The 26,566-nt window shown below is 42.3% G+C and overlaps 1 protein-coding gene across 3 annotated transcripts in view; it reads right to left on the reverse strand.

Moving 5' to 3' along the window:
* Positions 1-353: 353 nt before the first annotated feature.
* The window catches only part of insc (inscuteable), a 496,177-nt gene continuing 469,964 nt past the window's right edge, over positions 354-26,566 (reverse strand). For all 3 annotated transcript variants that reach the window (XM_068384630.1, XM_068384646.1, XM_068384637.1), the window contains exons 3-11: positions 16,779-16,970; positions 16,090-16,216; positions 15,295-15,519; positions 14,671-14,910; positions 14,284-14,455; positions 13,837-14,012; positions 12,854-13,032; positions 1,748-1,871; positions 354-1,540 (exon numbers count right to left, since the gene is read on the reverse strand). In XM_068384630.1, coding sequence (XP_068240731.1) covers positions 1,409-1,540; positions 1,748-1,871; positions 12,854-13,032; positions 13,837-14,012; positions 14,284-14,455; positions 14,671-14,910; positions 15,295-15,519; positions 16,090-16,216; positions 16,779-16,970 — 1,567 coding nt within the window. In that variant the 3' untranslated portion in view covers positions 354-1,408. The remainder of the gene's footprint in view (positions 1,541-1,747; positions 1,872-12,853; positions 13,033-13,836; positions 14,013-14,283; positions 14,456-14,670; positions 14,911-15,294; positions 15,520-16,089; positions 16,217-16,778; positions 16,971-26,566) is intronic.

Here is a 26,566-nt window from a genome sequence, read left to right on the forward strand (position 1 = left end):
CATTTGGCATCCAGATGCCTAAGTTTAAGAGATTGGACAGCAAGACTTTAGTAGAGGGGAGGGGGCGAAAAGTAGGAGATAATAAATTAATTGGGTGCAGCTAGGGGCCGAAGTTAAGCATTACTTCGGTGAATTTTCAGGATATTATTCATTAATATGTTTTTTGTGCATTTTGTACGTAATCCATTTCTTATAATATGATCTATTTTTTATTGACTTGGATCTGTTCCAACATTGCCAGTGATTTTCTCAATAACTTATTACCTTACAGGATTTGATTTGTTAAATCAACCTAAGATTTGCAGTGATTATTTTTAAATATGATATTGGTCAGGAGAGAGAATTACACTATATGAGGAAATTCAACTTTATTAAAAAAATAAGTGAACAAATTACACAGTGAATGCAGTTTCCAAAATACATTTAATTGATAAAACTTGCCCTCATCAAATATACCTCTGATGTTGGCCTTATACAGTGGGACATATCCGAGATATATAACTATGTCCTTGGCTCCTAATAGTAATGACTCATTTATTTTTGCAGATTTAAAACGGCATGGTAATTGGACCAATGTTGACGACGAAAGTAATTTCGACGTTATTTGACTTGGTGAGAACCTCACGCATGAGAAAACACCATGGGACCTGTAGTTTTACAGTGTAATTGTTAGTTAACATGCCCTATTCATATATCAACATATCCTTGGCCCATTGTACTATGCCTACTATGATGTTTGCATTTATATTTTTTTCTCACGTCATTAAATGTTCTTCTCAGGCCGTTGTGTGTTACACAAGATGTCTCTCGTCTTCAGAGGCACTTAATGGACAAAAGGGATTTTTATATTTGGTGTACAGGAATGACTAGGAATTCGGTGTATAGGCTTGAAAATATTAAAGATATTGATTATGATATTCTAATATATACAAAACGAATATGATTGGAAAGTTTTCATATAAGGGCATGTTTAACTCAAATATGAAATCTTAAGACTATAATTTTTGTAATATGACTAATGTCATTGTTTTGATGCTGTATCACTTTTATCGTTCATTGTTTATATCTATTGCATAATATATTAAGTATCGGTTTTTATTGTAAGAAAATCTCATCACGAACAGTATTCATAAATTAATGTAACTATTAAGGAGATTACCTCTCAATGATATTGATTTTAGAGATGGATATAAATTTATTACTATAACAGATAAGCAGTTAATCGTAAAAACTAGAGTAATTATAACCAATGGGGATCATACAAGTAAATATATATTTGTGTACAAGGAGGAGAACCGATATAGAATTAAATCTTAAAACTAATATTGTTTGGTCACAATATTTTTCCCTTGGAGTAAAAAGATGGCTGTTTTTGTCGCAGTCAAGTTTATATAAATCTAAAATAAATTTAGACGAAGCTTTCTTGCCTTGATGAATATATTAGGAATGAATCTAGAAGACGGGGTTCCACTAATTCGGCAGCGTCTACCTCTCGAAGTTCCTCCAAACCAAGAGAGGATGCCATCTTCCTTAGCGCTGCCTGGAATAAAAAATGAAGTGCCATCCGTAAGTAATATCATCCCCATTTAAAAATATTAAAATTCTCTCTAAACTTTCCACACAATTAATATTCACTTAGAGTAAAATTAGTAACGTTCAACATGCTATACCAACTTTCTATGTATTTCATATTACTTTAATTTTGGAAAATAGGATGCCTTGTTTTTTTTTTATTCATAAAACCTACCAGACATGCTACGAGAACTGCATCACTTTGATTTCTCTCATGCTCATCCTTGCAAAGTCTAACTAGGCGTTCGGCTCCTCCGTTAGCAACAACACAACGGGCAACTGTCCTGCTGACGCATAATCTGCAAATGGAAAACCTAGATTGTGACAACTTTTAGGGGCAACCTGCAATTACGATAGTAGATCGAAGGAATTTTGTAATTAAAAAACAATAGCAAGTCAAAGATTTTTTTTTTTTTATGGTAAAAAGACAAAAGTGGAAATTATACACAAGGGAAACATTTACTCAACATATAAGTGACATAAGCAGGGGTGACATAAGCAGGGGTAAGTGGTGATATTTGTAATAATATGCATTGAATACAATATGCATTGAATACAATAACCTGAGAATGTACAGACAAAAATGTACAGTACTGTATGGTTGGTTTTATCAACAGATTTTAAAAACAGACGGAAGAAAATGGCTAATAAAGGGGAGTTCTGATAAAAAAAAAAAAAAAACGAGACAAATAAGCAAGGCTAGCCATTCGAAAAAAATAAGAGGGCTGCTATTCACCGTGTCCAATGGTATCCACCGTGTCCAATGGATGAGAAGTCTCCAATAGACTAAAGAACCGCTATCCACCGTCTCCAATAGACGAAAGAACCGCTATCCACCGTCTCCAATGGACGAAAAAACTGCTATCCACCGTCTCCAATGGACGAAAAAACCGCTATCCACCGTCTCCAATGGACGAAAGAACCGCTATCCACCGTCTCCAATGGACGAGAGTCCCACTAGCCACCCTCTTCAATGGACAAGAAGGTCGCTGCCCACCATCTCCAATGGTCGAGAGGGTCACTATCCACCATCTCCAATGGACGAGAGGGTCACTCTCCACCGTCTCCAATGGGCGAGAGGGCCCCTGTCTACCGTCTCCAATGGGCAAGATGGCTGCTGTCCAAAATCTCCAATGGGCGAGAGGGCCGCTGTCCACCATCTCTGATGGACAAGAGGGCCGCTGTCCACCATCTCTGATGGACGAGAGGGCCGCTGTCCACCGTCTCCGATGTATGAGAGGGCCGCTGTCCTCCGTCTGCAATGGATGAGAGGGCAGATGTCCACCATCTCCAATGGACGAGAGGGCCGCTGTCCACCATCTCCAATGGACGACAGGACCACTTCCTACCGTCTCCAATGGACGAGAGGGCCGTTGTCCACTGTCTCCAATGGATGAGAGGGCTGCTGTCCACTGTCTCCAACAAGAGGGCAGCTATCCAACATCTCCAATGGACAAGAGGGCCGCAATCCACTGTCTCCAATGGACAAGAGGGCCTCAATCCACCATCTCCAATGGTCAAGAGAACTGCTATCCACCGTCTCCAAAGGACAAGAGGGCTGCTATCCACCGTCTCCAATGGACGAAAAGGCCACTATCCACCGTCTCCAATGGACGAAAGGGCCACTATCCACCGTCTCCAATGGACGAAAGGGCCGCTATCCACCGTCTCCAATGGACGAAAGGGCCACTATCCACCGTCTCCAATGGACGAAAGGGCCGCTATCCACCGTCTCCATTGGACGAAAGGGCCGCTACCCACCGCCTCAACCACCTCCAATGGACGAGAGGGCCACTGTCCACCGCCTCCAATGGACGAGAGGGCCGCTGTCCACCGTCTCGAGTGAACGGGAGGGCCGCTGGCCACCGTCTCCAGTGAACAAGATGGCCGCTGTCTACAGTCTCCAATGGAAGAGAGAGCCGCTATCCAACATCTCCATTGGACGAGAGGGCTGCTATCCACCGTCTCAAGTTGACGAGAAGGCTGCTATCCACCATCTCCAATGAACGAGAGGACAGCTATCCAACGTCTCCAATGAACAAGAGGGCCGCTATCCACCGTCTACAATGGATGAGAGGGTCGCAATCCACTGTCTCTAATGGACAAGAGTATCGCTATCCAAAGTCTCCAAAGGACGAGAGGGCCACTATTCGAAGTCTCCAATGGACGGAAGGGTCCCTTATCCACCTTCTCTAATGGAAAAGATGGCTGCTATCCACCATCTCCAATGGACAAGAGGACTGCTATCAATCTCTAATGGACAAGAGGACCGCTATCCAACGTTTTCAAAGGACAAGAGGGCCACTATCCACCGTCTCCAGTGGACGAGAGGATTGCTATCGACCCTTTCCAGTGGACGAGAGGGATCCACCGTCTCTAGTGGACGAGAGGGCCACTATCCACCTTCTCAAGTTAATGAGAAGCTATCTACCATTTTAAGTAGATGAGGGGGGGGGCGCTATCCACTGCCTCCAATGTACGAGAGAGCCTGTATCCACGGTCTCCAGTGGACTAGAGGGCCGCTATCCACCGTCTCCAATGGAAGAGACTATCCACCGTCTCCAATGAACGAGAGGGCAGCTATTCACCGTTTCTAATGGACAAGAGGACTGCTATCCAAAGTCTCGAATGGACAAGAGGGTCTCTAACCATTGTCTCAAATATAGAGGGCCGCTATCCATCGTCTCCAATGGACGAGAGGGCTGCTACCCATCGTCTCCAAAGGACAAGAGGGCCGCTATCCACCGTCTCCAATGGACGAAAGGGCCGCTATCCACCGTCTCCAATGGACGAAAGGGCCACTAACCACCGTCTCCAGTGGACGAAAGGGCCGCTCTCCACCGTCTCCAATGGATGAAAGGGCCACTATCCACCATCTCAATGGACGAAAGGGCCGCTATCCACCGCCTCCAATGGACGAGAGGGCCACTGTCCACCGCCTCCAATGGACGAGAGGGCCGCTGTCCACCGATCTCGAGTGAACGGGAGGGCCGCTGGCCACCGTCTCGAGTGAACGGGAGGGCCGCTGGCCACCGTCTCCAGTGAACAAGATGGCCGCTGTTTACAGTCTCCAATGGAAGAGAGAGCCGCTATCCAACATCTCCATTGGACGAGAGGGCTGCTATCCACCATTTCAAGTAGATGAGAGGGTGGCTATTCACCATCTCCAATGAACGAGAGGACAGCTATCCAACGTCTCCAAAGGACAAGAGGGCCGCTATCCACCGTCTCCAATGGATGAAAAGGCCGCTATCCACCATCTCCAATGGACGAAAGGGCCACTATCCACCATCTCCAATGGACGAAAGGGCCACTATCCACCATCTCCAATGGATGAAAGGGCCACTATCCACCGTCTCCAATGGACGAAATTGCCGCTATCCACCGTCTCCAATGGACGAAAGGGCCGCTATTCACCGCCTCCAATGGACGAGAGGGCCGCTGTCCACCGCCTCCAATGGACAAGAGGGCTGCTGTCCACCGTCTCAAGTGAACGGGAGGGCCGCTGTCCACCGCCTCCAATGGACGAGAGGGCCGCTATTCACCGCCTCCAATGGACGAGAGGGCCGCTATTCACCGCCTCCAATGGACGAGAGGGCCGCTGTCCACCGCCTCCAATGGACGAGAGGGCCGCTGTCCACCGCCTCCAATGGACAAGACGGCCGCTATCCACCGTCTACAATGGACAAGAGGGTCGCATTCCACTATCTCTAATGGACAAGAGGATCGCTATCCAAAGTCTCCAAAGGACGAGAGGGCCACTATTCGAAGTCTCCAATGGACGGAAGGGTCCCTTATCCACCTTCTCTAATGGAAAAGATGGCTGCTATCCACCATCTCCAATGGACAAGAGGACCGCTATCCAACGTTTTCAAAGGACAAGAGGGCCGCTATCCACCGTCTCCAGTGGACGAGAGGATTGCTATCGACCCTTTCCAGTGGACGAGAGGGATCCACCGTCTCCAGTGGACGAGAGGGCCACTATCCAACTTCTCAAGTTAATGAGAAGCTATCTACCATTTTAAGTAGATGGGGGGGGGGCGCTATCCACTGCCTTCAATGTACGAGAGAGCCTGTATCCTTGGTCTCCAGTGGACTAGAGGGCCGCTATCCACCGTCTCCAATGGAAGAGACTATCCACCGTCTCCAATGAACGAGAGGGCAGCTATTCACCGTCTCTAATGGACAAGAGGACTGCTATCCAAAGTCTCGAATGGACGAGAGGGCTGCTACCCATCGTCTCCAAAGGACAAGAGGGCCGCTATCCACCGTCTCCAATGGACGAAAGGGCCGCTATCCACCGTCTCCAATGGACGAAAGGGCCGCTATCCACCGTCTCCAATGGACGAAAGGGCCGCTATCCACCGTCTCCAATGGACGAAAGGGCCGCTATCCACCGTCTCCAATGGACGAAAGGGCCGCTATCCACCGTCTCCAATGGACGAAAGGGCCGCTATCCACCGCCTCCAATGGACGAGAGGGCCGCTGTCCACTGCCTCCAATGGACGAGAGGGCTGCTGTCCACCGATCTCGAGTGAACGGGAGGGCCGCTGGCCACCATCTCGAGTGAACGGGAGGGCCGCTGGCCACCATTTCCAGTGAACAAGATGGCCGCTGTCTACAGTCTCCAATGGAAGAGAGAGCCGCTATCCAACATCTCTATTGGACGAGAGGGCTGCTATCCACCGTCTACAATGGACGAGAGGACAGCTATCTACCGTCTACAATGGACGAGAGGGTCGCAATCCACTGTCTCTAATGGACAAGAGGATCGCTATCCAAAGTCTCCAAAGGACGAGAGGGGCACTATTCGAAGTCTCCAATGGACGGAAGGGTCCCTTATTCACCTTCTCCAATGGAAAAGATGGCTGCTATCCACCATCTCCAATGGACAAGAGGACTGCTATCCATCTTTAATGGACAAGAGGACCACTATCCAACGTTTTCAAAGGACAAGAGGGCCGCTATCCACCGTCTCCAGTGGACGAGAGGATTGCTATCGACCCTTTCCAGTGGACGAGAGGGATCCACCGTCTCCAGTGGACGAGAGGGATCCACCGTCTCCAGTGGACGAGAGGGATCCACCGTCTCCAGTGGACGAGAGGGCCACTATCCACCTTCTCAAGTTAATGAGAAGCTATCTACCATTTTAACTAGATGAGGGAGGGGGCTATCCACTGCCTCCAATGTACGAGAGAGCCTGTATTCACGGTCTCCAGTGGACTAGAGGGCCGCTATCCACCGTCTCCAATGGAAGAGACTATCCACCGTCTCCAATGAACGAGAGGGCAGCTATTCACCGTCTCTAATGGACAAGAGGACTGCTATCCAAAGTCTCGAATGGACGAGAGGGTCTCTAACCATTGTCTCCAAAAGACAAGAGGGCTGCTACCCATTGTCTCCAATGGACGAGAGGGCTGCTACCCATCGTCTCCAATGGACGAGAGGGCTGCTACCCATCGTCTCCAATGGACGAGAGGGCTGCTACCCATCGTCTCCAATGGACGAGAGGGCTGCTACCCATCGTCTCCAATGGACGAGAGGACTGCTACCCATCGTCTCCAATGGACGAGAGGGCTGCTACCCATTGTCTCCAATGGACGAGAGGGCTGCTACCCATTGTCTCCAATGGACGAGATGGCCCTACCCATCGTCTCCAATGGACGAGAGGGCCCTACTCATCGTCTCCAATGGACGAGAGGGCCCTACCCATCGTCTCCAATTGACGGGAGGACCGCTATTCTCCGTCTCCAATGAACAGGAGGACCGCTATCCACCGTCTCCAATGGACGAGAGGACCTCTATCTACCATCTCCAATGGACGAGAGGGCTGCTATCCACCATCTTCATTGGACGAGAGGGCTGTTATCCACAGTCTCAAATGATCAAGAGGGCCTCTATCCACCATCTCAAGTTGAAGAGAGCCCCGCTATCTACTGTCTCAAGTTGATGAGAAGGTCGCTATCTACCGTTTCAAGTAGACGAGAGGGTGGCTATTCACCATCTCCAATGTATGAGAGGGCCTGTATCCACTGTCTCCAATGGACGAGAGGGCAGTTATCCACCATCTCCAATGGACGAGAGGGCTGCTCTCCGCTATCTCAAATGGATGAGAGGGGCTCTATCTACCGTCTCCAATAAACGAGAGGGCAGCTATCCACTACCTACAATGGATGAGAGGGCCGCTATCCACCGTCCAATGTATGAGAGGGCCACTATATACCATCTCCAATGGACGAGACTGCTGCAATCCATCATCAATGGACGAGAGGGCCACTATTCATTGTCTCCAATGGACAAGAGGACAGCTATCCACCATCTCCAAAGGACGAGAGAGCCGCTGTCCACCATCTCCAATGGACGAGAGGGCCGCTATCTACCATCTCCAAGGGAAGAGAGGGCCGCTATCCACCATCTCAAGTAGAAGAGAGGGCAGCTATCCACCATCTCAAGTAGAAGAGAGGGCAGCTATCCACCATCTCAAGTAGAAGAGATGGCAGCTATCCACCGTCTCCAATGGATGAGAGGGCCATGTCCACCATCTCCAATGAACGAGAGAGCCGCTTTCACTGTCGCCAATGAACGAGAGAGCCGCTATTCACTGTCGCCAATGAACGAGAGAGCCGCTATTCACTGTCGCCAATGAACGAGAGAGCCGCTATTCACTGTCGCCAATGAACGAGAGGGCCACTATCCACAGTCTCCAATGAACGAGAGGGCCGCTATCCACCGTCTCCAATGAACGAGAGGGCCGCTATCCACCGTCTCCAGTGAACGAGAGAGCCGCTATTCACTGTCGCCAATGAACGAGAGGGCCACTATCCACAGTCTCCAATGAACGAGAGGGCCGCTATCCACCGTCTCCAATGTACGAGAGGGCCGCTATCCACCGTCTCCAGTGAACGAGAGGGCCGCAATCCACTGTCTCCAATGGACGGAAGGGCCACTACCCACCGCCTCTAACAGAAAAAGAGGCCACTAACCACCACTATCAGTGCAAAAGAAGGCCACTAACCACTGCCCCCAATGAATAAGGGGGGCCTCTTATGCTCTCCAACAGAAGTCGGGGCCACTATCCACCGTCACTAGTGGACAAATGAGAAGGCCAGAGGAAGGGCAGCCACTCCCTAGCATCTCTGAGGAAAGGCAGCAGCTTCCCAGCATCTCTGAAATAAGCGTAGCAGCTCCCCAACATTTCTTCAGAAAAGGGAAGCAGTTCCCAACTCCCAAGCATCTTCTAGAAAAGGGCAACAACTACCCAGCATCTCCGAGGTAAGGGCAGCAGCCAAAAGGAAAAGGCAGAAGCTCCCAAACATCTGTGAGGGAAGGGCAGCAACTCTCATGTATCTCCAAGAGAGGGGCAGCAGTCCTCTAGCATCTCTATGGCAAGGGAAGCAGCTTCCCAACATCTCCGAGGGAAGGACAGCGTCTTCTTAGCATCTGTGATGGAAGGGTAGCAGCTCCCCTAACATATCCGAGGGAAGGAAGGGCAGCAGCTTCTCAGCTTCCCTGAAGGAAGGGCAGCAGCTACCCAGCATCACCGAGGAAAGGGCAGCAGCTCCAGAGGATCTCCAAGGGAAGGGCAGCAGCTCCAGAGGATCTCCAAGAGAAGGGCAGGAGCTCCCCAGAAACTATGAGGGAAGAGCAGAATCTTCCAAGAATCTCAGAGGGAAGGGCAGCAGCTTCCCAATATCACCGAGGAAAGAAAAACAGCTCCCAAGCATCACTGAGAAAAGGGCAGCAGCTTCCAGGCACTACAATGGGAAGGGCACAGCTCCTCAGCATCTCCAAGGGAAGGGCAAAAGCTCCCCAGAACTACAAAGGAAGTGCAGAATCTTCTAAGAATTCTCGAGGGAAGGGCTGCTGCTTCCTAGTCTTTCCAAGGGAAGGGCAGCAGCAGCTTCCAAGCAGCTCTGAGGGGTAGGGCAGCAGCTTCCCAGCATCTCCGAGGGAATGGCAGCAGCTTCCCAGCATCTCCGAGGGAATGGCAGCAGCTTCCCAGCATCTCCGAGGGAATGGCAGCAGCTTCCCAGCGATCTCCGAGGGAAGGGTACAAGCTTCCCTGCTTATCTGACTGAAGAACAGCAGCTTCAAAGCATCTCTGAGGGAAGGGCAGCAGCTTCCCAGCTTCTGAGGGATGGGCAAAACGCTTCCCAGCACCTTGGATGGAAAAACAGCAGCTTCATAGCATCTCCGAGGGATGGGCAGAAGCTTCCCAGTATCTTCAAGGGGGATGGCAGAAGCTTCCTAGCATATCCAAGGGAAGGCAGCTGCTCCTCGGCATCTCTTGAGGGAATGGCAGCAGGTTCCTACCATTTAGCGTAGGGAAACAGCGTACGAGCATCTCCGAGGAAGAAACAGCGGCCTGTCAGATTTCCAAGAAAAAGTCAGTTGCTTCCTAGCATTTCCCAGGAAAGGGCATAAGTTCCCAACTCCCAAGCATCTGCTAGAAAAGGGCAGCAACTTTCCAGCAGCTAAAAGGAAAAGGCAGAAGCTCCCCAGCATCTCCGGGGGAATGGCAGCAGCTTTCCAGCATCTCCGAGGGAATGGCAGCAGCTTTCCAGCATCTCCGAGGGAAGGGCAGCCGCTTCCCAGTATCTCCGAGGGAAGGGCAGCCGCTTCCCAGTATCTCCGAGGGAAGGGCAGCCGCTTCCCAGTATCTCCGAGGGAAGGGCAGCCGCTTCGCAGTATCTCCGAGGGCAGGGCAGCCGCTTCCCCAACATCTCCAAGGGAAGGAAGGGTAGCAGCTTTGCAGCATTTCTGAAGAAATGGCCACAGCTTCCCAGAATCTACGAGGAAAGGGCAGCTGCTTTCCAGCATATTCAAGGAAAGGGCAACTCAGTTTCTCCAAAAAAATAGCAGCACTTTATCAGTGTTTTCTAGGAGAGAACGGCAACCTTTCGGCAACTCCTAGGGAAGAGTATCTTCAATGGACGAGCCTGCTGCTTTGGAGCATTTCTGATGGACGAGGCAGCTGCTCTGCAGCATCTCCGCTGGACGAAGGCAGCTGCTCTGCAGCATCTCCGCTGGACGAAGGCAGCTGCTCTGCAGCATCTCCGCTGGACGAAGGCAGCTGCTCTGCAGCATCTCCGCTGGACGAAGGCAGCTGCTCTGCAGCATCTCCGCTGGACGAAGGCAGCTGCTCTGCAGCATCTCCGCTGGACGAAGGCAGCTGCTCTGCAGCATCTCCGCTGGACGAAGGCAGCTGCTCTGCAGCATCTCCGCTGGACGAAGGCAGCTGCTCTGCAGCATCTCCGCTGGACGAAGGCAGCTGCTCTGCAGCATCTCCGCTGGACGAAGGCAGCTGCTCTGCAGCATCTCCGCTGGACGAAGGCAGCTGCTCTGCAGCATCTCCGCTGGACGAAGGCAGCTGCTCTGCAGCATCTCCGCTGGACGAAGGCAGCTGCTCTGCAGCATCTCCGCTGGACGAAGGCAGCTGCTCTGCAGCCACTCCGATGGACGAGGCATATGCTCTGGAGCCGCTCCATTGGACGAGGCAGCTGCTCTGGAGCATCTCCAATGGACGAGGCAAATGCTTTGGAGCATCTCTAATGGACGAGTCAGCTGCTTTGGAGTATCACCAATGGACGAGGCAGCTGCTTGGGAGCAGCTACAATGGCGGAGGGAGCTGCTTTGCACCCTCAATGGACGAGGCGGCTGCTTTGGAGCATCTCCGATGGACGAGGCGGCTGCTTTGGAGCATCTCCGATGGACGAGGCGGCTGCTTTGGAACATCTCCGATGGACGAGGCGGCTGCTTTGGAGCATCTCCGATGGACGAGGCGGCTGCTTTGGAGCATCTCCGATGGACGAGGCGGCTTCTTTGGAGCATCTCCAATGAACGAGGCGGCTGCTTTGGATCATCTCCGATGGACGAGGCGGCTTCTTTGGAGCATCTCCGATGGACGAAGAATCTGCTTTGGAGCATCTCCGATGGACGAGGAATCTGCTTTGGAGCATCTCCAACGGACGAGGCAGCTACTTTGGAGCATCTTCAATGGACGAGGCAACTGCTATAGAGCATCTGAAATGGATGGGATAACTTCTGTGCAGCATTTCAAATGAATGAGTCGGCTCCTTTGGAGCACCTCCAGTGGACGAGGCCGCCCCTATGGAGCACCTCCAATGGATGAGGCTGTTAAAGGAGAAACATACTCTTCTGTACATCTGCAATGAATATGGCAATAAGTGATGCAGTCATTCCTATATCCACTGTGAACGAGGTATCATCTTTTCAGCAAAACTGAAAGAAGAGGCTACACCTTTTAAGCCGTAGTGATGGACGTACGGGCCGCTCACTTCTTACAACTATCCCCCTGTTTTAAGTGTCTAAGTGTATACAAGTAATCCACCTTTTGCACTAAGGATGCAAGGGAGTAATCCAAGCCATTTTCAACCAAGCGTTTCAAATCTTAGGAACTGAGCAGTCAGCAAGCTTGGTCACTCCAAAGTGATAAGTGACACGTATAATTTGCACTCCCAACATGCAGGTTCAATAAACAGACAATGAACAAAAAGATCAGAACTACCATCACCAAGACCTAATACTTTTAAACGTTATAAAATCGGAAGACATCAGAAGACAATGAATAACCACATAAAGAGAACGACCATTAAATTTGTTGATCAAAGTTTTTGGTAAGGTATAAAAGTACCAGCAACAGAACTTTATCTTAATTGTTGTTATATATAGAAAATCTAAAATGTTAGGAAGACCAATTTCCTTAGCGGTTTGTTTACATACCAGATAAATAAAGCTTTAGCGCGAAAAGAATAGTATAAAGTTATTTTCTAAACGATTAATATATTCTTGGAAAATTAAGAAAATTGTGAGGGAAAATACATACAAATATATTGGGTTGATCTACCTCTCCCCTTAAGTTATTTGTGTTTTGAAACATTTATTGTATCACTGAATAACAATTTAGTGATTCATAATTAAAATAATTACGAGATGAGGAACTAAATAAAGATTTAGAAGGTAATTTTATCTGTACTACTAAGATTTCGTACAGGGACTATCTGAATGATTTTATCTATTTTTTAGTAATTTATACCCTAATTACTTTTTAAATCGATAATTCTGTAAGTAACAATTTTAGTATAATAACCAGGTTCGGCGGACGCTTCCAAGAACTCTGATCTGTTTAACTTCTTTACAACACTAAAAATTTTAGTTATCTAATTTTATATGATAATATAAGCTAACTCACACCCCCTGCTAGACGGCACATAAATGCACAAAAATTTAAAACCAATTCATCATGAAACTACAGACGGACCTGGACAGAGCAATGGCCGCTTTCTGTTGAACTCTTTCGGCCGTGGTAACTTCAGGCAACCGGTGGCTCGGGGGTGGGCGGGTGTTGAGCAAATTGAGGAGGACGGCCACGCCCCCGTGGCCCACTACATCCTCGGCCGTTTCTCTGCTTCCACATAAGTTGGCCAGGACAGTGGCTATCTGTTAGAGAGATAAATGTTAAATTCAGAAAACAAACACCCTTTTAAACAAAAATGTGAAAACATTAGAGAAAAGATTTTTCTTCAGTTACAATTTCTTTACTAGAAATGTCAACAAGACCTTACAAGCGTATAGTGCTTTCTCTCTGTTACTAAAAAGATATTACTAACAAATTTTTTCTGAAGAGATAGACATCGTTACACAACCAAAAATTATAAATTTTAACTTACGCAAAATATGTCGTGAAACGGGTTAATCATGACAACAAAACTAAATGCCCTTACATCCTCTCACTTTTCTAATTGAAATCAAACTAACCTTTTGTTCTGTTAAATGCTTTCGGTTGTTTCTTTAACTCGCTTTAAATTTATTCTAAATTTTCTTAGCGTGAAACTTGAATTATCGGCGTATTATATAATTGGGGCATTTTTTTAAATTTATATTTTCGACAAGCATTATAGTCGGCAACAAACAGCATTTACTTTTCTAAACAACATTGTCCATAGTTTACCACCTGTTAAAAAGTATGGACAGAGGAATATGACTTATAAAAGAAAGAAACTATAATGAATTGTCGTGGCCACATTTATAAGAAACTCTGCACCAAATATTGCTGTCTATCAGCCCAAGTTACCCTTCTCTACTGGTCCATTCTCCATAAATTAATTTTCGTAAAAAAATCAAAGTCTTCGAAGTAACTATAAAGTCAATTACCTATTAAAAATCAAAGCTAATAGATAATAAACTAAAAAACCCTCTCACATCTTCCCCTGGTGTTAACATTTCAGGCATATTGGTGCTTACTTGATCTTTGGTGAATATAGATGTGGCCAGGTTGGTCTTGGCGGCACGTAGAAGAGCCCGTGCTGTACCAGCAGATTTCATAGCTTCAACACATCCTCCGTCTAGGAAGGTCAAATTTGCCAGGGCAGCTGACGCCAGGAGAAAGATCTCGGGCGTTTTAGTGGACCCCGCAAGACCTGTTAGAAAAGACATTACGTTAAAAGGGATAAAATACTACTACTACTACTACTACTACTACTACTACTACTACTACTACTACTACTAATAATAATAATAATAATCAATGGTTTATACTTTGTCCCACATGACCTAAAAGTTATAAAAGAACTTGTAAAGGCAACCACATATTTGTGATGATGTTAATCTACAATCCAAAACTTTACTAATAATCTAAACGTTAAGATCCTATCAAATCTAAGACAAACAGCATAGAACCTATTAATTTACCTGTAAGCGCAACAATTATAGCGTCTATATGTTCATACAGAGTTATAATCTTATGGTTATTTTCTACCCATGGAGATGTAACCTGTGCCAGTACCCCTGCAGCCTCACTCCTTTCTTCCTCGGGGCAAGTAGGATCGCATAAAATTTCTGCTACAACCTCAATACCTCCAGCCTGTAAAGAGAAAGCAGATAATAAAATATCAATTATGAAAGTATTCAGGTAGAAAAGGATAAAGTAATAACATTCATTATACATATTAATCGATTCAATATTTGTTGCGGATTCTATTTTACTAGCTCAACAATGATCACGATATCACATTTAGGGACAGGGTCTAATTTTCACAATACTCCTCCATAAGTGTATTATCAAACTATCACTCTTACCCTATCTAATTCAATTATTCCTTCCACCATGCAGCAGACCGTTGCTAATGCTCTAAGGGCATCTACTCGAACACATCTTAACCTCGGCTCAAGACAGAGACCCAGTAGAGCCCTTACACCCCCAAGAACTGCAATGAGACGACAAATATGGCCGCCATCTATTCCCAACGTCGTCATGAGAATCACTGCAGACATGGCTTCAGATTTACCTATGGGCTCTTCTACTGCTCTTATTACAACCTGGAAGTCAATGTTGTGAAATCAATTTTAGAATAAAAAAATTGAATTCTACTTATCCTCATTTTTTCAGTTGAATATCGGATGGGAATGTGTTTCAATTTATCAGGAAACAAGCGTACTTTCCAAACAATATAATTATATAGTCAACAATCTCACGTCCAGGCATAAGATATTTCACAAAAGGTTCCAAATTCAATCATTTATTACAAAATGAAATCCATTAGGTTATAGATCACTTCCTTTATAACAGTGTCATCAATGCAGTAAAAATAGCTATCAAATCTAGGATATAATATATAAGTTCATTACAAATGGTCATTTGACAACACAAACAGATTCAATGGGCAGTCTGCATTATTTCAAAGATGTAGATAGGAGAATTACCTTTATTTCCCTACTGAGCATAAGATCGACTAATTTCGTGAAAGCATGGCCTAGTGCTGTGACCACCTGTACGACTTGTCTTGTTATCTCGCCGTCGGGATCCTGGTCGTATTTACTGGCATTATTTTTCAGGTCGTTATTATTGTTTGCTCTGTCATAGCTACATACCTCCAACAGTCGATCGCATATCTGCTGAATCACTCTGCTCTGACGACCCAGCGATGACTGAAATGAACATATATATGAATGAAAAATTTCAGAAAACTAGAATTTTACTGCAAAGGAGAAAATTAATAATCATATACAAATAGTACAAATAAAGCTACTGCTACAGCCATTGCTTCACAAGTATTAGTACTAATTATTCTTACTTTGCAACCAATACCAATTTAATACTAAAGCTAAAATCATAGGTAATAATTACACCAATACTAACCACAATAATAATAGTATTAAAATTTCTAAAATGCACCTTGTAACAAAATTTCCGAAGAGCATTAACTTCAAGGTTACCACAATCAAATTACATAGAGATTGGTCTCTGGAAAAATTTAGGTCTGATGGACACTTGATGGAAATTATCACATTTTAAAAGTAATTGGAGAGCAAAATACTAAAGTAATTCAATTTGTAAAGTCCCCAGATTGTGAATAATACGCAGGTTTCCTTGATTATATTCATCAAAATTAACCAGGCGTGAATAACAAAATATATCCACAGCCGTTAACCTACTCGTATGAGGTGGTATGAATGTCATAATCCACCTCCTTAAAAGGGATGCCAAATGGGACTTGCCTGTGGCTGGAGGTCAGGGTCTGCTGCCGTCCACTGGGTCGTGTAATCCCTCAGGAAGGTTTGTATGTGACCCACCAGGGATTCGGATAAAGCAGGAACTTGGGAGAGTTCTAGCCACTCTAAACGCCTGGGGAACAAATATTTTTTTGTAGTCAGAAATCATTGCATGCTTAACGAATATTGTTCGCAAATTTATACCCCACTTGGAGGGGAAACGGATACAGTGAATCACAGTAGAAAAAAAAAAACAATTAATTTAAATCGTGAACAGGGCTCGAGAACTATATCAATTTTTCACACAATTATATTCATTAGATTATGTTAGGTCATAGAGGATAAAAGTTGTGGAATTTAAGATGACTGGATAATCCTCAAGTTGTATTTCTTGAATAGATTTATCAAAAGTTTAAAATTATGAATATAGGAGTAGACTTAGAATTTACTCTAAATAAGTACAAAAAGCATAATGCAGAAGAAAACAAAACTATTTATATCGACTAGTTAATATCTGAAATTTTTCTCTTTTAATATACCCGAATGTCAAACTTGATAAGATTTGATATAGGGAAATCACGGAAAATAAAATCTGTATTAGCAGCTTATTGCTAATATAAATATGGAAATGCAATAAGAAAAGTCGAAGTTCATATTCTCCACTTTGTTGACGCAAGGGTAAACTGAGAACTTACTGACAAAGACGAGCAAATTCTGTTGAAACCGTGTGTGCCCTTCGCTGGATAGCCCGGACGGCTTGCCTTGTGGCAGAGTGATTGGGCATGTCTATGCACTCTCCTGGCAGCGACTTCGACTGGAGTGTGTTCATGCACTCAGCTTCATATAGTACGTGAAGCTCCTTAAGCCACTGCTGCAGGGAATCATTCCTGTTGTGGCAGAAAAAAATATTAATGTTATTGGCGCTACAGATAATGAGACTTTTTAACAGAAAGTTCAAGTTTGCATTTCAAGATTTTTACGTAAAATTAAAAAGAATGTTTATTCAAAAACATTCTTGTTAGATGCCATGTTAGAGAATTGTCTTTAGATTATATGGGACAACGCTATATTTCAATAGTAAGCCTTTTGTGAATCATCTTTAGAGAAGGGGAAAACGTACATAATTGCATTTAAAGATAGATTTGTTTGGTTCGTTTGTGATGGGCTTTAATGAAATGGTCTATGAGGTTTAATATTTTTTTTCCAAGCAAAAGGTAATGGGTATTTATAGGCAGGTTTGCAGATCAACTTGGAAATGGCATTTACACAGTGAACTAATACAATTTATTCTTTGTAGTAATTTTTCAAGGGTACGGGGAGAAAGGGAGTTTTCAGAAGTATAAAAGGGTTGTGTCTTGATTCTTACGTCAACAGAGCTAATTAACTCATAAACTGCAGAGGCGTCATAATTTTTTTTTTTTTTTTTTTAAGAGGATTTGAGTTGGATTGCACATATCAGTTTTGAACTTTTTGGGGTCTTTTTGGTACACTAAAATTGCAAAATATATTTTTTCCTCACTACAAAATTGAATATATTTAAAACAATAAAACTTACCATCAGGCACACGTTTAAATTCTGATAAATGCTTTTCCATAAAAAAAAATGTTTTACTAAAAAGGATGATCTGCAAGACGTTTTAATTCAACGTGCAGCAATGACCAGAAATACAACGCAAACAGTTGGCCTGCATTCCCAATATCTAAAAAATATTTTAAAAAAATAGCCGCCGAAAAAAAAAAAAATACAAATATTCAAAATCTCAACGTTGATCTTTTCCTTTCATTAATCACAAAGTACCATGCCCCTTGGTTCGCAACCAAAAGGGCAAATGATGCACATAGGTTTATAAAGGTGTGCACAGTAACGGTTTCTTAAAGATTAAATTGACGAAGTCTACGCAAGTGACACCAGCTCAAGATAATGTAATCGATCTAGATGTGTGCAGTTCCTTCTCAATTATAATGGTAATACTAAAGAAAATATTTGTGAAAACAATAAAATTATCGGCAAATAAATGAGGGGGCGGGGAGCAAAATGTAAAACTTCTTTCATCCTAATTTGCAAGCGATGTGTACCTTTCATTCGACATACTTCGATCTTGTGACTGACGGCATCTGTCAAGAGGTTTGTATACCTCAATCTGCCTTTGTCATTTCGCCAGACAACCCTGTGTGTTCATATGATCGCAACTTTTATCAGAGTACGTGAGTGTCAGGGCACATTTCCGTCAGTCAACTGAAGTGGATGTCATCCACACAGTTCGGGAACAGGAGAGGACATCACAGATTGTTTTTTTTTTTTTTCTTTTTTTTTTTTAATTCCTTACAACAAGAAAAGTACCCACGTTATGATGTAATGAGTTAACGAGCTAAGAGAAAGAGAGATGGAAAAAGAAGCCTAGAAAGCAAGAGCACATTTTAGATTTTCGGGATTTGGGCAATTTTGAATGAGGTCTTTGAAAATATCCTATCTGTTGGTAACAAAGCAATTCATAAGTGAAAAATATTTCGTTCAAGAAGAAACGAATGACGTCAAGTGTTTCGATATTGTGCATTTAACAAACACAAAAGAGAGTATACGATAAATTGAACGTGTAGGATCTTTAGCAAGTAGGGTTCTCCTACATGATAGGACAAGGCAAGCAGCCCTTAAAAGTAAGTAATATTTGTAAAACCCTTTCACTTTAACGTTTGTATCCTTTTCCCAGGTCTCTAAAACTCCTAGCGACGTACGTGGCCATCCTAAGAAGTCTTTAAACAAGAAATTAAGGATAGATTACCAGCTAATAATAACTAACTTTAAGAGAATTTTAATTATGTTGCAATGTCTACTGCATTGAACAAAATAATGACCCCATTTTTACTTGAATTTAGCAGATAAACACCAAATTCCTTATTCTTAAAACTAGCAAATGTCCAACGATTTAAGACACTGGCAATTTACAAGTTTCGGAAGCTTAAAGGATGAAAGCAATTAAGTGGAAATAACAATTCAATAAACTGTAAACACCGTTTTATCCTCGTTATAAACAGAGATTAAGATTCGTACTAACATCATCATATTAACACACACCTTCCGTACTAAAGCTCAAAGTTTATAGTTAGGTAATAACATATTCGAAACACCAAGTAACACTAATCAAATGAAATAACATAACTAAAATTGCGCGAATAACCCAATCATAATTGACTTGAGCTTTGATTATTGAATGGAGTAATATAATCTGACCCTCTTTTAATCGGAAGGTAAATGGCATCATTATTTGATACAAAGCAACCATTGATATTTACTCTCTTAGGTTGACAGTTCTATACAGAGATGCGAAATAAATAGATGGATATACAGTACTTCAAAATGAATTCTTTCAGCGAGATAAAAATGAATCAACCAAGGCAATTTTCAATCTAATAATAAAATTGTTGAAAAAAAAATCTAGCAAAAGTTAAATATTCTACACTAACTGTCATATTGCCAAAATATTATAATTTGATTCGTCAAAAAATAGGTTTAAAGCCAAAGTGAACCCATTCCTTAAAATTAAAGTTTATAAACATTAAGCGCTTCCATATCAAAACAGAGAGAGAGAGAGAGAGAGAGAGAGAGAGAGAGAGAGAGAGAGAGAGATTTATGTAATTTAGGTCATAATGCGGGAAAGTCATTCAGCGCAGAGACACAGATAAGGATAAGCAACCCTTCACTGTCGTTGACCTATGAAGTAAAATGGGAAAAATTAAAATGGGAATGGCAGTAAAGTATAAGAATAAAAACTGGGTGCAGCAAAGGTCAGAGAGGACACTATGGGGACCATTTAGTAATGCCTACAGGTACTACGCGAGGTACACTGATGGCACTGACCCCGTGGGGATAGAAAGAAAGAGACAAATCACAATTACTGACCTAAAACACTTTCACTATAGCTAAGGCTTTTGCTGCAACGGTTCTCTTGAGTGTGGTTATCATCAAGACAAAATGAATTCATTTATCAACGCCACAGATGCTGTGACTATGATTTACTGACGAAGTGGGTAAATAGTGTCGATGATCACCCCTACAGACTCCCTTCACACCTTGGCTGCTCTTCTACTGTATGTTGTTTTTTCTGTTTAAATCATACATTATTCAAGATGACATTTTCGAAGCTTATAGATCGACAAAACTAATGGTAATTTTTTTCAAATCTATGAGAAGTAATCAAAACCCGTCTAATTAAACAAAAATGGAGCTTTGAAAAGTCTCAAAAACTAAATTCCATGATAGATTTTTTTTTAGTGGTCTGGCAGAGAGAGAGAGAGAGAGAGAGAGAGAGAGAGAGAGAGAGAGAGAGAGAGAGAGAGAGAGAGAGAATAATTCAATGCTAACACATTCAGCCATTTCATCATCCAAAAATTTGTCAGCCATAAAAAAAATAATTAACGACGAAAATTTATACTGGAACTTGTGATGTCAGACTGTACCCAGTGATTTCAAATAAATCTTACGTGGCAGTTATCGCCTTGCATTTATCATGCATGCTCTTGCATCCAAGAACTAAAAATGCAGAGAGAGAGAGAGAGAGAGAGAGAGAGAGAGAGAGAGAGAGAGAGAGAGAGATTAAATGTCTTTGGCAGTTAACTGTTGGATTAGCGGGCGGAGATAAACGAATATTGTTTACATCTCGAGTCATCAGATTGGATGTAAACAAAGTTGTGCAGTTAGTTTTATCGTGTCTTATAAAATCCATTGGTTGAATACACATGCCCTCGCCGAATGAATACCACTACCACACGCAGTTACACAAACACTTAAATCAAAGATACCTATCGACCTGTTCCTTCTTACAGGAAATAATGAATGGGATGCTTCAGTGTACACCCACAGAGACCCACGTGGCGCCCCAAGGACACGTTGCCTTTGCCGGATGTTCATTTGGATTTTATAAGCTTGTCGCAGTCACACTTTCGCCAGACTTTAAGACGAGTTTCTCATTTGGTGCTTGTCTCATTTATAGAACTCGAAACTTTACGATGCTCAACCAGCTTAAAATGTATATTTGTAGTCGCAGCAAAAGGAATTTACACCTTTCATTTGGCTTAAACTAATCTCCCCTGAGGATTCTATCTTCACGAGTAACAGAATCTTTTCTAAATAACTTACTGCCCTAAAACCATTTGCATTTTGCTTTTGTGTTTTTACATATCTTTCTACGAGTAACTGAATTTCTTTTCTCAGACTATGTAACAACCCTAAGCTATTTATTTTTTGCTGACGTGTTCTTACATCATTACTCTGTCTCTGTCTCTGAACCCATCCAATTATTCTGTTAACGGCATCCATTATCAAATCAAAGCCGCAATATCCAAGCAATCTTTTGAGATTTCAACTCGCCCTTCCTATCTGTCGCTATGTGTACTCCGTTCTCTGTCACTATTCATACCCCTTATAACCTTTGCACGGCATTATAATCAAGCTTTGCTATACCGGTTTTTTATCACCTGCCAAGGAAACGAGCCTTTGTCTTTTCAATTTGGCTGTATGCATGTTTTTGCAGGACCAATTTTCCCCAGTCACAGCATTTTGGGACTTTTTCTAGCAATTGATACTCATTGGTTTGAAAGACCGATTTTCGAGAATTGATATCGAACTCCTTACTTTGTTTCTCATTTAAAAGTTTATCTATTCATTAAAGCATACCCCATTCATTCATTTCATTCATCTAAAAAATGGCGGCACAATACTTCGTACCCAATCTTGATATCAAATTTCTATATAAATTTCCTGCAATTTTTTATTATCTTCCTACTTATTCCCTTCTTATTTTTTTTTCCGACACCTTCATTCTTCAACAAAAAGCTACTGGTCGAAGCAATTTCAATTACAAGGACATATCTGTCAATCAAGTAGATAGCAATTAAACTTAATGAGGCTTTTTGATTTAAGCTGAACTAACCAGTCTTCTCTTTAGACGTCGTCAGTGGTAGCGACAGGAATTTAAGGAACTGAACATCCAAGAGATGATGTCAGCATCTTAACATGGATGAGAGAGAGAGAGAGAGAGAGAGAGAGAGAGAGAGAGAGGAGAGAGAGAGAGAGAGAGAGAGAGAGAGAGAATTTTGATGATTACCTGTGATTATTACCTGCGAAATCATCTACAGATCAGCTTTGAGGAAGATCTAAACATGCTTAAAGAGGCTTTTAAATCTTAGCAGCGACGGCAAAAGGTTGTCACCAACACAGACTATTGCCTGGGGCTACCGCTATATCCCCACATGTAAAAGGATATTGTAGGGCTACCAAAGAAGATTAGGAAATCTCTCTCTCTCTCTCTCTCTCTCTCTCTCTCTCTCTCTCTCTCAACATTCCTCAAGTTCAAAGAAGTAGCCTAAATGATATATATATATATATATATATATATATATATATATATATTATATATATATATGTGTGTGTGTGTGTATATATAAATGAGAGAGAGAGAGAGAGAGAGAGAGAGAGAGAGAGAGAGAGAGAGAGAGAGAGAGAGAGAGAGAGAGAGAGAGAGGGGGGGGGGGCACCCTAAAAATAGAAAACTCCCTTGGTGAGGTATATGTAAAATTATGTCTAGAAGGAAGCGACATTACATAACGCTATGCTAGTCAACGACAAGAAATACTGAACTAATAGAAAATAAGTAAGCAAATAGACAAAAATGTTTGAGTCAAGCATCGAATTACTCTAATGAAACTACAAACTATACAATATATGTATGTATGTATGTATATATATATATATATATATATATATATATATATATATATATATATATATATATATATATATATATATATATATATGGGATACAATAAAAAGGAGACAAAGACAGAAATTGATTGTTGAAAGTTTTTGAGGATGTAATGAAAATTACAAGGTAGAGCATGCTAAGTACCGGTATTCCACTATTGACAGTGAGGTCACAAGAAAAGCCAGGAATGACTGGAGACAATATTTAGACAGTAAAGCAGATGAGGCTGACAAAGCTATGAATTCAGAAAGTGGATATGGTGTAAGAATCGCTCATAGAATTATTAATGAAATCTCGATTGGGGCAAAGAAGAAGAAGCATATACACGTCAAAAAGAGGGATGGCTCTGTTATTGCAACAGAAGAAGAAAGACAACGTTGCATGGAACACTAGTGAGGTTATGAATAGGGGATATGAAGGGAATAATTTGATTGATATACCTGAAGCTGATGAAGACCTTGGTGTACCTATTAATGAATTCGGTGTGTTTGAAGTCGAAGCTATCCTAAAAAAACTGAGATGGAAAGCCCCGGGATACGATAGAATACCTGCCGAGATGATACTGGCCGGATATGAAGTGACTCCCACACTACTTACTAGATTATTTTGTAGAATGTGGCATGAAGAGGCAAAGTCTGATGAATGGGAGTTAGGAGTGCTGGTGAAAATAGCTAAAAACGGGAGACCTACGTGATTGCAATAATTAGAGGTATAACACTCACGTCAGTTAAGAAAATATATAGTATGCTTATTTTAAAGAATCCTGGAGAGAAAGATTGGTGAAAAGCCGAGATGAACAAGTAGGATTTAAAAAAATGGTAGGAGTTGCACTGACCAAATTTTCATTTTGAGACATGCATAGCAATGCATAGAATATAGAAATCCCCTTTTGATGGCATTTGTGGACTATGAAAAATCCTTTGATAGTGTGCACCGACCAATTTTGAGGAGAGTCCTGTGTTAAGTAATTCCTCTTAAATATGTAAATTTGATCAAGTCTGTTGATAAGCATAGCAAGTGCAAAGTTAGTGTTAATGGAGTTCTATCAAATGAATTTCCAGTGAACAGCGGAGTACTCCAAGGGAATGTGTTGTCACCTAAGTTGTTTATCCTCCTCATGGATTTTATAATGCATAAACAGTCAAGAGATGGTGGAGAAGGATTGAACTGGATTGGTGATAGGAATTTAGCAGACCTAGAGTATGCTGATGATGCTGTCCTTGTTAGCCTAACATCACAGGATATGGAATGCTTGCTTACCAGAATGCATGAAATATCACAGGAGGTTGGGCTGAAGTTAAATAGAAGAAAGACAAAGATGATGAGAACTGAGTATGCAATGGAAGACGAAGTATCATTGGAAGGAGATAGGATTAATGGGTTAGAATTATTCAAGTATTTAGGAACTATGATCTCCAATACAGGGTCTTTAGAATTAGAATTTAGTGAAAGATTGAAAAAAGCAAATCATACAATGGCTAGGTTAAATAAAATTTGGAAATCAAATCGCCTGAAATTCATATAAAAATCAGACTATATATCAGTTTAGCGAGATTGGTGTTACTCTATGGACACGAGTCATGGTATGACAATGAAACTATCTCCAATAGATTTAGTAGATTTGAGAACAAAGCCCTCAGAAGGATATTGGAAGTTAAATGGCAGGACAGGATTAGAAATGAAACTATAAGAGATTACCCGAGTGCCACATGTATATGAGATCATGATGAAGGGTAGATGGAGATAGTTTGGGGCATGCTCTTCGCACTTCACCAAACGTTCACAGCTGGGCTCTACAAGACACTAGAAGAGTTGGGAGACCCAGGCCTACATGGCTGAGGAATATGAAGTACGAAGTAGGAGAGGATGAATGGAGAAGCATTGAATTAAAAGCTCATGGTAGAGACAACTGGTGAAATCTAACCGAGGCCCTTTTCGTCAATAGGCGTAGGAGTAGATGATATATATATATATATATATATATATATATATATATATATATATATATATATATATGACAAACCAAACTTGCAATTCCCTTATTCAGCAAAAGTCGTCCTTATCTATACTAATATTTCCAGTTGATGACCAAATAAAATCTGTTTTCAATGAGTTAAAAATTCATTCTTTAATGATGATAGAGAGAGAGAGAGAGAGAGAGAGAGAGAGAGAGAGAGAGAGAGAGAGAGAGAGAGAGAGAGAGAGAGAGAGAGAGAGAGAGGTAATAATTTTCACTTCTTAGTGAGACAGTCGCGACAGTGGAAGAGACCATCCATGCAAAAGAGATTTATAGACGTACCTTAAGCATAAAAATTAAAACTTGAAATTTTATCTCTTATAAACTCCATAATGTTGAGAATTTATTGGAAATAAAATGCATTACGTGGTGGACACGGACATAGCTAAATATAGCGAGAGATATGATAATGTTGGTCGCGACATTGCATATTCGTATACATATATACATTAAAAATAAGATAAAGGGGGGATAGAAAGATGCAAGAACGACGGAATAGAGGACAAAAAAACTGCTTTTCTTAAATGTTATAAAATTTCTCACAAATAATCTAAGTTTGGGAAATATTAATACATTCCGTCAGTGAAGAGATCGTCATGGTCATTTGATCAAAGTAAATTATAATTATACACATGCATAAATGCATATACATACATACTCAAGATACATATATCAAATAATATGATATATAAATATGTATTATACTGTACACATTGACTGCCTAGACTGTACTACATTGGATCCTTCTCTCTGGTCACGGCTCATTTTCCCTTTGCCTACACATCCACCGAATTGTCTGGCCTATTCTTTACACTTTCTCCTCTGTCCCCATCCACCTGACAACACTGAGATTACCAAACAGTTCTTCGCTCAATGGGTTAACTACTGCATTGTAACTGGTCACTGGCAACTTTCCTCTTGGTAAGGGTAGAAGAGACTCTTTAGCTATAGGAAGCACCTCTTCTAGGCAAAATACATTCCAAAATCAAACCATTGTTCTCTAGTCTTCGGCATTGCCATAACTTCTGTAACATGGGCGTCCACTGTCTTGGGGTAGAGTCCTCTTGATTGAGGGTACACTCGGGCATGCTACTCTGTTATTTCTCTAACTCTTGTTTTTTGAAGTATTAATAGTTTAATTATAAAACATTCATTTTAATGTACTTACTGTTCTTAAAATATTTTATCTTGATTGTTAATTATTTTTCTCTAATTTTATTTATCTACTTATTTCCTTTCCTCACTGGGCTATTTTCCCTGTTGGGGCCCTTGGGGTTATAGCATCTTGTTTTTCCAAGTCATAATAGTAATAAATACAGTAATAAATAATTATCAATAATAATAATAGGTAATGGTACCAGTAGATTGGGTTTGTGCATGTATTGTACCACTATATAAGGGTAAGGGAGATGTGCATGAGTGTTGTAATTCAAGAGGTATTAGTTTGTTGAGTGTAGTTGGAAAAGTGTATGGTAGAGTACTGATTAATAGGATTAAGGATAAAACAGAGAATGCAATCTTGGAAGTACAGGGTGGTTTTAGAAGAGGTAGGGGTTGTATGAATCAGATTTTTACAGTTAGGCAGATATGCGAGAAATATTTAGCAAAAGGTAAGGAGGTGTATGTTGCGTTTATGGATCTGGAGAAAGCATATGATAGAGTTGATAGGGAAGCAATGTGGGATGTGATGAGGTTATATGGAGTTGGT

The sequence above is a fragment of the Palaemon carinicauda genome, chromosome 1, assembly GCF_036898095.1.
Source record: "Palaemon carinicauda isolate YSFRI2023 chromosome 1, ASM3689809v2, whole genome shotgun sequence".
Lineage (NCBI taxonomy): Eukaryota > Metazoa > Arthropoda > Malacostraca > Decapoda > Palaemonidae > Palaemon > Palaemon carinicauda.